Source organism: Capricornis sumatraensis, chromosome 14 (assembly GCF_032405125.1).
Source record: "Capricornis sumatraensis isolate serow.1 chromosome 14, serow.2, whole genome shotgun sequence".
In the NCBI taxonomy this organism is placed as follows: Eukaryota; Metazoa; Chordata; class Mammalia; order Artiodactyla; family Bovidae; genus Capricornis; species Capricornis sumatraensis.
In genome coordinates, this window is record NC_091082.1 from 30,997,159 (window position 1) to 31,009,488 (window position 12,330).

Consider the following 12,330-nt stretch of genomic DNA (forward strand, 5'->3'; position numbering starts at 1 on the left):
TGACTGAGTGACTAAGCACAGCGCTGTAGAGCACAGGGAACTATATTCCATATCCTGTGATCAACCATAATGGAAAAGAATATGAAGAAATATATATAACTATCACTTTGCTATTAACATATACCAGAAATTAATGCAACATGTGTGTGTTAGCCACTTAGTCGTGTCCAACTTTTTGTGATCCCGCAAGGCTCCTCTGTCCATAGAACTCTCCAGGAAGAATACTGAAGTGGGTTGCCATTTCATTCTCCAACATAATATTATAAATCAACTATATTTTAATAAAACAAATGATAAAATAAAATTTTTAGAAAGACGATAGTTCATCTGAAATAGCAGAGAAGGTGGGAATGTGGACACTTGAGTGGGGAAGATATGGTGGGGTTCTTGTGGGTCTCTTCGTATTGTCTCTATCATTTTAGTGAAATAGACATCAGCATGATGAACCAAAAGGCAGAAAGGGGAAATACTGAAAATCCGAAGGGAGAAAAGCTCTGAAATAATTGTTCAGAAGAGTGAGAAAATGAATGATGGAAGGAAATATAGTACAATTACATATTTGTGCGCATGCAAGGGCATGCTCAGGTGCATCTAACTCTTTGCGACCCCAGGGACTATAGCTCACCAGGCTCCTCTGTCCATGAAAATTTCCAGGCAAGAATACTGGAGTGCATTGCCATTTCCTGCTCCAGGGATCGAAACTGCCTCTCCCCTGTCTCCTGAATTGGCAGGTGGATTCCTTACCACTGTGCCACCTGAGAAGCCAATTACATATTTAGTACATGTAAAGTAATGTCAGTGTTAACATTGTCACCAGTCTGTTGAACCCCAAGCTCCTCACTCATTCAACAGGTGTTTCTTAATCACAAAATTTGGTTTTGGTGACCCTATCACGTGAGATTTTGTTGTTGTTGTTGTTCAGTTGCTAAGTCGTGCCCAACTCTGCAACCCCGTAGGCTGCAGCATGCCAGATTTCCCGGTCCTTCACTATATCCTGGAGTTTGCTTAAACCCATCCATTGAGTCGGTGATGCCATCTAACCATCTCACTCTCTGTCATCCTCCCCTCCTGCCCTCAATCTCTCCCAGCATCAGGGTCTTTTCCAATGAGTTGGCTCTTCGCATCAGGTGGCCAAAGTATTAGAGCTTCAGCTTCAGCATCAGTCCTTCCAATGAATATTCAGGGTTGATTTCCTTTACGATTGACTGGTTTGATCTCCTTGCTGACCAAAGGAGCTCAGAGTCTTCTTCAGCACCGCAATTCGAAAGCATCCATTCTTTGGTGCTCAGCCTTCTTTGTGGTCCAACTCTCCTATCTGTACATGACTACTAGAAAAACCATAGCTTTAGCTATACAGACCTTTGTCAGCAAAGTGATGTCTCTGCATTTTAATACACTGTCTAGGTTTGTTATGGCTTTTCTTTCAAGGAGCATCTTTTAATTCCATGGCTGCAGTCACCATCTGCAGCGATTTTGGAGCCCAAGAAAATAAAATCTGTCACTGTTTCCACTTGTTCCCCATCTATTTCCCGTGAAGTGATGGGACCAGATGCCATGATCTCAGTTTTTTGAATGTTGAGTTTTAAGTCGGTTTTCTCAGTCTTTTTTCACCCTCATTAAGAGGCTGTTGAGTTCCTCTTTACTTTCTGCCAATAGAGCTGTATCATCTGAGACTTATTTAACAGACTCTTTTTATATCACTTCAGTACGATTGATGTTCCAAGCTCTTCAATTTTTCAGTCAGGTTGAACGAAGCCACTGGTTTCACATCACCTCCTGAGCCCCAGACATGTGTTTGTGCCTGTTGTTCTAAGCCTGATGGTTTGGCAGAATGTGATGGGTCGCATTCTCCAGCTCCTGTCATCTCAAGGGCAGGGTTGTTCTCAGGGTTACTACTGGCAGGGAACCCCTCGTGATGATCAGTGTCACCATCACTGGGCAGTGGCCTCCCACGCTCAGTCCCTCTCCTTGTCCTCTTGATGGCCTGATTTTCCATATAAGCTAGAACTGTTTTGAGGCGAAGAAGCCAAGAGGGAAAAAAAAAAAACACGTTTAACTCTCTACTGTCTGCTCTAACACTTTGTACATTGCAGGCACTCAATTCATTAAAGAAACAAATGACAAGCACTTTGCAGATGCAGTAAAAGTGACAAAGGGCCAAAGACACGTTTGAAAATAACAGGGCGGGGGCAGCTGCCTCCGCAGATCCCTGATGCTCCCGGCAGCCGCTGAGCACCACAGTTATGTTTCGGTTGTTTAGCGGCTGAGTCGAGTCTGACTCTTTGGCAACCCCATGGACTGCAGACCTCCAGGCTCCTCTGTCCACAGAGTTTCCCAGGCAAGAATACTGGACTGAGTTGCCATTTCCTTCTTCAGGGGATCTTCCTGACACAGGGATCGAACCCACATCTCCTGCGTTGACAACCAGATTCTTTACCACTGAGCCACCAGAGAAGCCCTTCAGTGTGGGGAAACGAAGATTTTTTCTTTTATTTTCAGGGCAACAATGGAGAAACAGATACAGAGAAGAGACTTATGGACATGGGGAGAGGGGAGAAGGGTGAGATGTATGGAAAGAGTAACATGGAAACTTATATTACCATATGTAAAATAGATAGCCAACGGGAATTTGCTGTATGGTTCAGGAAACCCAAATAGGGGCTCTGTTATCAACCTAGAGGGGTGGGATGGGGAGAGAGATGGGAGGGAGGTTCAAAAGGGAGGGGATATATGTATACCTATGGCTGATTCATGTTGAGGTTTGACAGAAAACAGCAAAATTCTGTAAAGCAATTATCTTTCAATAAAAAATAAATGTTTTTGCTTTCCACATACTAAAAGACAATGACTGCAACTTAAATACAAAAGAACTCGACAGTTAAATCCACAGCTTTATACTTTTATCTCACTCATGAATCAGGGAAAAATCACCAACTATCAAAAAAAAACAGGAAAAGTTATATAGTTATTTAACAGATGACTAATATTTGTAACAAAAACCAGATATAAGTAGGGTGGTATATCCAGGCTCTCAAATCATAATGCCTCTTTGCTTGTCTTATGGAATGTTCCACTGCTGCTGACCTCGCCACTAGCAGCCAAATGAGTTGCTGTTATTGTCCAATTTTCATGAAGGCTTCATGTGATTTACTGACATAATTAGGAACTAAACACACCATCATGGATGGACTAGAGTTTCCTAATACAGGATCTACACCAGAAATCGCAGCCAGCAGTGCCTGCAGTAAATACACCTTGACCTCTTTGCTTTCTCTTTGAAAACCACGAATATGAGGCACACAGTCGCTTTCCTGTCAGTCATGTATCTAGCTGGTGACTGCAGTCTGCAAGTAGAAAATAGTGATTGTTTCTCAAAGGATGTTGTCTGCAGTCAGGTTGACATACCTTCTTGAAAAGCACCACTGTGCTTAAGATATTTGGAAGAGTTTTGATATTTTAGCTGAACCTCAATTTAAGAAAACAGCCAACTTATCACACATAGATTTGGGGTTAAGGATTCCTTTCCTAACATAACTGCTTTCTGGAGAGTTCCTTTAAGTCATGAGCATTTCTTTAAAACAGCAAAGGTCAAGCTTTTCTGTGACTGGTTTTGCGGATCTGAAGCTTCAAACAATAAATAGCATGGGATCTGTCTGTCTTGTGTCAAGAGACGGCCACTGCCTCCAAAACAGCCAGGGGCCACAGAACAAAATGTGGTTACAGTCTTTCACCTACTTTTCAGGCTTTTGTCAGGGACTGGCAAAAACGTAACAATCACTTTGTCCTTCAAAGCAAGGGTCCCCAACCTCCCAGATTTAATGCTTGATGATTGGAGGTGGAGCTGATGTAATAACAAAAAGTGCACAATAAATAGAATGCGTTTGAATCATCCTGAAACCATCCCCCATTCCCCGGTCCATGGAAGAAATTGTCTTCCACCAGTCCCTGGTGCCAAAAAGGTTGAGGACTGCTGCTTTAAAGAATTTATTAATTTGCAGACAAAAAACAAACTCCTAGGCACCAAGGTAATTACTGTTAACTAGAGCTATATATCCCAGGAGCAACTTCCAAGTGACCTTGCATCACTGTCTGTAACTAACACTACCTATTATTATGTGCTCAGTGTTCTGAGTACTTTATGAGATAGAGTAAATATGATATAGATATGTATATATATAACTTCTCTCCTAACATATATATATATATATATATATATATATATATATATAAAACTTCTCTCCTTCAGCTGAAGGAATCGAAAGTTTACACAGCTACTAAGAGTAGAAAAGCAAGATAAAACATCCTGAACTGCCATGTATCAATAATAATTCTGAGTACAAAAGTATGGCTCAGACACCTATCTCATTAAGCTAGGCATCTGAAAGCATGTTCTATATAATCTGCTTTCCTATGATAATCTACCACTTAAGGATAGTTTTGCTGTGTTCTTATGCACAGCAGATACTTTGAAAGGCTTTGCATATGTTTTTCCTTCTGCCAGATTCCTCTTCTGTTTATTAAAATTCTATTCACCCTTCAAAGCACAGCTCAAATTTCAAGTCCTTTTTTGGAAACCTTTCCCTTTATATTTATTACCACCAAGTGGGATAACATATTAAATGGAGCAGGGCTCTGAAATAAGGAGATAAACCAAGTAGACAAGAAACGGGGAATGAAAGGCATTGCAGGCAAAGGGCCCAAAGTGAGAAATAGCGTGTGGTTTATAGGGAATCCCAAATGGTTAGGTTGCAAAGGACTCTACTAGATTGGCTGAAAAGGAGACTAGACAAGTAGGCTGAACTGAAAGAGACTACATTATCCTGTTAGCGATGGTGAGCTATGAAAGGACTTTAAGGGGAAAAAAGTCTCAACATACTGTACTTTAGGAAAAAAGAAAAAAACACCAGTGGGAATGTGGAATAGTCTGGCCTGGAGATGAAACTGGAGGGAGCAGAGTGATCAGTGTAAGAGGTAACAGGTAAAAAGGTGACCTTGATCTGTGAAAGGAGGGACCCAAGAGACATCAGAGGTAACAGGAATAGGTTTCATAGCCAACTAAGTGTGGCTGAATGGGTGCTGGAGAAGCCAGCCAGGAGGACTCTCGGGGTTCTAGTTTAAATGACGAGGTCCATTTTCGTAATGCTAATCTTTCGGGCAGGAAATACTGTATGTAGGAGGAACAGGTCTGGAAGTAGAGTGAAATGAGGTTTTTGAGACAGGTTGATCTGAAACGTTAATCCAACACTCAAGAAAGCCCAACATGCAGTTGGGATGGAGGGCTAGAGCTCAGTCTGGGAGAGAAAACTGTTGGGAGACATCATCCTATTAATGCTACTTGAAACCACAGGATGAGATGAGGCTGATTAAGGAATAGGAGAGTAACCAGGGACTTCCCTGGCAAGCCAGTGGTTAAGACTCCACCTTCCAAAGCAGGGGATACAGGACAGATCCCTGGTAGGGGAGCGAAGATCCCACATGCCTCTTAGCCAAAAAACCAAAACAAAAAACAGAAACAATATTTTAACAAGTTCAGTAAAGACTAAAAATGGTCCACTTAAAAAAAAAAAAATTCTTAAAAGAGGGCCAAGTATGGACACAGCACACCGATGTCTTAACAAGCAGGCCAAGGAAAGGAAGCCAGTGGAAGACACATGACTAAGAAAAAGATGGACTGTTCTGGTGGCACAGTGGATAGGAATCTGCCTGCCCGTGCGAGGGACACGGATGGGCTCTATCCCTGGTCCGGGAAGGTCCCACGTGCTGCAGGGCAACTAAGCCACTGCACCCCAACTTCTGAGCCAGTGCTCTACAGCCCACGAAACACAACTGCTGAGCCTGCGTGCGGCAGCTACTGCAACCTGCACACCGTAGAGCCACGTACCACAACTCCTAAAGCCCACGCTCCACAACAGGAATAGCCCCCACCACGAGAAGCCTGAGCAATGCAACAAAGAACAGCCTCTGCTCACTGCAACGAGAGAAAGCCAGAGCGCAGCGACGAAGACCCAGCACAACCAGAGAATAAGAAAATACATTTTAGAAGAAAAGAAAGAGAGAAGAGCCAAAAGCAAGAGGGCAAATCATGAGAGTGATTTTAGTGGGGGGGCAGGGGAAGAGCAATGTTTTTCTAGCAGCATAGCTAAAGCAGTGAGATGAGGTAAGACAAGGAACTAAGCAGTCAGCTTCGGGCAGAAGTGGCAATGTGACCTCTGTGAGAACAGAAGTGTGGGGGGCGGGGGCGGGGGTGGACGGGCACAGAAGCAGGGTGACTGAGTAAAAGCAGAGTTGGAAGTAGAGGTGAGGAGGGCTTATCACTCTAGTAAATCATGAGTGGTGTTTTAAAGACCCCCACAGTAACCAGGAAGAACAAGAGGGATAGAGACGTTCAAGAGAAATCTCTCTGGGGACACCTGTGGTTGTATTTTACTTTTTAAACAGAAAGATTAAGGGCAATTTTAAATTCCAAGGAGTTACCAAAAGGAAGCACTCCAACACGAAGAAATGGGAAATTGGTGGTGCAAGGTCTGAAACAAGAGGGCTACATGGAGCGGAACGGTTAGAATAACTGTGGCACAGAACTAAGGTATTTCAGAAACAAATGAATACATGAAACAGTATTAGCTCATGATATTTATTATCGGGGCTGGTTACAGAAAAGTCTTTTTTCCACTGTTGATTTAGGCATAAGAATAGGTATTTGTCTCATGTGACTTCCTTTTAGAACTTCTATTTTTAAAAAAATCATAAAACTGTCTCTATCTGGGAAGATAAGTATCAATTCTTTTTTTAAAAAGTGAGGAGGGGTGGAGCTGGGGTTTTGTTCTCTGCCTCAGTAACTACGACCGAACAAGGTGTAGTACTTGGCAGGGTTCTTTCCACACACACACTTGGCTCCTGGCGGCAGCTCGCAGAGTGGCTTGAAGGGAATGCACAGGCTTTTAGCTCCCATCGACGGAGCACCGGGCTCAAGATCTTGATCCCTGAAAACAAATAAAAAATCCATTCGTTTATGCCATGCATTTGTATTCTTCAATACCTAATAGGTTTTATCTGTTAAACATAATTATCTTACCTGGCAGTAGTCTTTTTGATCCAATCTTCACAGTCAATTTCCCCACAGAATGGAATCTGAGCAATCTAATAAGAAAAAAATGTTCAGTATTTACAACTCCTTCTATTCTATAAAAGGAAAATTTGAGTTTTGCATTAAACCTGCAAGCAAAAAGGACAGGCTTCCCAGCCCTTTTCAGGCCATGACACCTTGCAAACCTGCTAGAACTTTGCTCAGAGATGCCCAAGATAGGAAAGAAATGTTTTCCACTATCCCAAACCCACACTTCACGTAACATCTGCACATAACAAAGACATCTTTGTAATACACTTAAATGACCAAATAAACTGGCTGCAACACAGTGCTGAAGAGAAGGAACAAAAAGTGAATTTCAAATCATCCTCATTTCAAATCTGCACTGCCGCCTGCTCTACCTGGCTCCATGGTTATCAGGAGGATGGAGAAGACAAACAGTAAACTGATTTTCAGTCAAAGAAAGTGTGAGTTGCTCAGTCCTGTCCAGCTCTTTGTGACCCCATGGACTGTAGCCCACCAGGCTCCTCTGTCTGTGGGATTCTCCAGGCAAGAATACTGGAGTGGGTCGCCATTTTCTCCAGGGGATCTTCCTGACCCAGGGATGGAAGCCAGGTCTTCTGCATTCCAGGCAGATTCTTTACTGTCTGAGCTACCACGGAAGTTCATATAATTAAATATATTTTATATACAAACAATATAAAGTTAATTATTGGATATATAAATTTATAATGTAAAATCTAAATGTAGAAACTCTGCAATGAAAACAGAAGAAAAACCAAACCTACAGACATAAGAGCTGAACTAACAAAGTTAATTCCCTGTATTGAAACTTACTAAATCATTAGCATTTACACAAACAAAAAGCATGAAAAAACTGAACATTCTTAAAAGTATTATTTAAAATTTATTCTAAAAAACAGAATGGGGGGAAATCCTTAATCAGTCTCTAATTATGCAATGATATAAATACTAACCCAATTATAAAAATTGTAATAATAAATTTAAATTTAGTTTCTTAGAAATTTTATTTTTGTTGATGTATAACACAAAGCTATATTTTTTATAATATTAACAAATTTTACAGTAGTCTTTATTTCTTTGCACTAAGGAAAAAAAAATCACTAAGACTTGAAAAGGTATTTCTAAAAATCATTTTTTTAATTTAAAATGGTAAAGTATGTAAACAAATTCAACCAAAGTTGTATTTAGATGTATTTGGACTCATAAATGATAATTTTGTGAAAAACAAAAACCAAAAGATTCAATTCTTTTTAGCCTCAAAGCTTTTTATAAGATCTGCAATTTCTTATTATTTATGCACATAATTCATTAATGTGAAAGGAGAATACACATTTTTGAGTGATTTACTCAGCCACAGAAAGGTTTTTACCTTTTTATCTTTCATTTTTTCTACATCTATATTTTAAAAAGACAAAATCTTTTGCAATATAAAGTTTCTTGAACTCTTCAACAGAAATGTTACTGATGAGAAATAGTAATGTAGTAATAGAAATAATGATCAACAGATTAATGATATATTTATGTCAACAGTAACAAGTATATGTTACATATAAATGACATCTATTTTTCATTCAATTAAGACCACCTCCTTGGAAAAATTTACTAAAATCAAGTCCTATAAATCAGATATATTAAAAAATTTTTTTTCATTTATACCAACAAGGAAGGGTAGAAAATCAAACTCTCACTTACATTCAAGTTCCAAAGATCCCTTCCTCCTCCCCTCCCAGTAAATCCAATGTTATTTACCACAGCTTCAAAGCTTGCTTGACAGTCAGTCAACATAGCTAAGCTGACCAACAAGAGGTGAGATGGGAGCTGAAACTGACTACTGAATACAAGAAACAACAGTCGTTTTGGTCTCTATGTGATCTTTGGACACACAACCAAAATACTGTATTCTGGCTCAGGATAGATGTTGAAATCTCTCCAACAGGTTATCTAATATCAGAATATGATTCCACTAATATCTGCTGAGATTCATTTCTTTGAAAGCAATGGATTAACTGATAAGTTACTCTATTGATTTATTAACTCTTATGCAATGTCTTTAATAGAGTTTACTGTAAGAATGACTACCATATTTCTATAATAAAGGAAATCATAAAATTCAATACTTTATGGAACAAAAAAATTAGAAAAAGTAAATAAATCACAGAGGAAGAAAAAATATACACAGTGTCCATTCTCAGGCAAAAAGGCTAGAAGAAACAGAAATATGAAATATGTAGTTTGAAGTCAAGTGACAAATGATGGAAATCAGAAAGGTGGAAGATTACCAAGGCAACCAAGAATAATAGAAGGCTAAATACTATACAATTATAGATCAGAAGGGGATTTTGATACTATTTTGTACTTATTTTTCATTGACAGACATATTAAGAGGTGAATGATCACCAACTAAAATCAACTAAAATCAACCAACTAACCAACTAAAATCTTGTCTTACACTCTCAGGATGAATTTTTTAAAAAGATACAGAGAAAAATGTACATTAAGCTGAATCAGAAGAGAGACCCAAATTCTAATAATAGGCCTGCTGTTGTATGGCTTGGGGTAATTCATTTAGACTCTGGCCCGTGGCTTTCTCATTTATAATCTGGGGACACAGAACAGGCTGTATAAGTAAACATGTATACCAGAATACTAAAGTTCATAAGTGATTCATTCCAGTAATTAATAATTTTACAAACTGAAACCTCTTCTTTATGAAAATTAAGTTTTTGCTGGGAACATCCGCATATACAGAGGACACAAAACTGATAAAATCTTAAAAGAGCCATTAGGAAAACCCGTGCAGTTTTATGGAATCCAGTAGTACCCACTCATTCTCAAAAACAAACTTAGAAATGAGTAATATTTTTCACTTATTATTCAGAAAGATCAATCAATTAAGATCTGGGTAAGTATATACACTGAGAGATCAGAAACAGGCATTCCTTATTTTAGGAATTTTCCCATTACATTTCTAAAACTAAAACAATGTTTACTTTAGGAACTTAAGCTGAGAAAACAAAATGAAATTTTTCAATAATGAAAATATTAGGGGTTATACAGAATGAAACTCATTCAATAAGCCTAATCAACATGAAAGAAAGCTTTTATAAAATCAGTTCACAGTGTTATCCAAAAATGACAGAATATTTTACTGCTGCAGGAAAGTCAATGGAAAACAGAGGCTGAATAATATATAAACCTTTTATGTGACAGGCTTTGAAAAAGGGATTAACATGATACATAAATTCAATGAGTCTTAAAATAACACTCACTGAAATATGTTCATATTAAAAAATTTTCAGAATTCTCTTACCTTCCCAGAATCGAGCTCCTTCTGGAAGTCCTCCATTGTATTAGCCACAACCATATGAGTCTTAAGGTCTTCAGAAGCCCTATCAAGTAATTAGAAAACATATTTTTTCTTACTAATAAACTAAAGCACACGTTAGGTCAGTTGTGTCCCACTCTCTGCAACCCCATGGATAGTAGCCCGCCAGGCTCCTCTGACCATGGGAAGAATACTGGAGTGGGTTGCCATTTCCTCCTCCAGGGGATCTTCTCGACCCAGGGATCAAACCTGCATCTCCTGCATCTCCTGCACTGTCAGGCAGATCCTTTACCACTGAGCCACAGGCTACCCAGAATTAGAAGTGAATACATATTTTTTCTTACTAATATGACAAAGATTTTTTTAATGGCATAATTTAATGAAAGAATAACAACTTGGAATTGAGAAGAATTCAACATGGACTTCAATTTGTCTCCAGCAGTGACATTCAGTGAACTTCATCACTAGTTATTAGTTAGCTCATCATTCCATTATTGGAAATGTTAAAAAATTTGCCAAGCACATGCAGGTAACAATTACTTTTGTCACAGTCATTAAATATCTGCTGATCAATATTCTAACTCCTGGCTTTACCACTTATTACCTACCAGAGTCTAGGTTATTATTTAAACTTCTCTGGTCTTAGTTTTCCCTTCTATAAAATTGGAAAAATAAATAAATAAATTAATTAATTAATTAAAATTGGAAAAATACTCATCTAACCACCAGATCAAATTGTTGTGTGAATCAAACACAAAGGCATGAAAATGTTTTAAAAAGGAAAAAACACATAAATATATATTATTCAAGCTATCTTCACATACTCTGTAAGTCTTCTGTAAGAACCTCAGGTTCCAGAAATGAAATAAGTATTATTCTCTTCCACACTGACAGTCACACATCACACAGGAGCACTCACGGGTGGGACCAGTGAAGAGAAGGCATATGTTTCTTTTCTGAACCTCAGGGCTAGACTGTGGGAACCCTGACCATGACTATTTGCTGTCCACCAAACCTGTTTCCCTTTCTTCTGACTTTTTTGCAGTGAGGTGGGTGGGCCCAAGTGGCTAAGTTACAGCCAATGAGATACAGAAAGGAATATGCCACTTCCAGGGCTGAAGCCTTAAGGAGGGGAAAAAATGCACTATTAATGTAAGCAACTTACATTAATAAATTTACTGAATTAAAATGTCAATACACAGATGTAAAGAACAGACTTTTGGACTCTGGGAGAAGGTGAGGGTGGGATGATTTGAGAGAACAGCATTGAAACATGTATATTATCATATGTGAAACAGATCGCCAGTCCAGGTTTGATGCATGAGACAGGGTGGCTCAGGGCTGGTGCACTGGGATGACCCTGAGGGATGGGATGGGGAGGGAGGTGGGAGGGGGGGTTCAGGATGGGGGACACATATATATTCGTGGCAGATTCATGTCAATGTATGGCAAACCCACCACAATATTATAAAGTAATTAGCCTCCTATTAAAAATTTTTTTAAAAATGTCAATAAAAAAAAGTCCTGTTTTTTTAGCCATTAAAGCAGTGTTTTTTCCAACCAGGGGTGTACATCTGGATCACATAGAGCATTTTAACAATACAGATGACCAGACTCTATCTTAAAACTAATCAATCAGAGTCTCCAAGTGTAAGGCCCAGGTATTTTTCTGTCCCCAAAGCTCCCAGGAGACTCTGAAGAGAGTCTCTGGAGAAGGATCACTACACTGAGAGCACTATTCAGGCAACAGCAACGAGGACAGGCAGCTTTCTAATCTTGCGTCTCGGACAGTATCTCCTGCTTGGAGTTCAGATGAACTTCACATGGATTATGCATTTGTTGGCCAAATAAATCCATGAAAGTCATCCTCAAGAGACGTATTATCATTCGCCTTTTA

General features: G+C 39.2%; 1 protein-coding gene across 2 annotated transcripts in view; it reads right to left on the reverse strand.

Annotated features, from left to right (window-relative positions):
• Positions 1–6,635: 6,635 nt before the first annotated feature.
• EPRS1 (glutamyl-prolyl-tRNA synthetase 1) overlaps positions 6,636–12,330 on the reverse strand; it is a 64,571-nt gene continuing 58,876 nt past the window's right edge. For both annotated transcript variants that reach the window (XM_068985660.1, XM_068985659.1), the window contains 3 exons: positions 10,419–10,497; positions 7,073–7,137; positions 6,636–6,980 (listed from right to left, as the gene is read on the reverse strand). In XM_068985660.1, the coding sequence (XP_068841761.1) occupies positions 6,830–6,980; positions 7,073–7,137; positions 10,419–10,497 (295 nt within the window). In that variant the 3' untranslated portion in view covers positions 6,636–6,829. The remainder of the gene's footprint in view (positions 6,981–7,072; positions 7,138–10,418; positions 10,498–12,330) is intronic.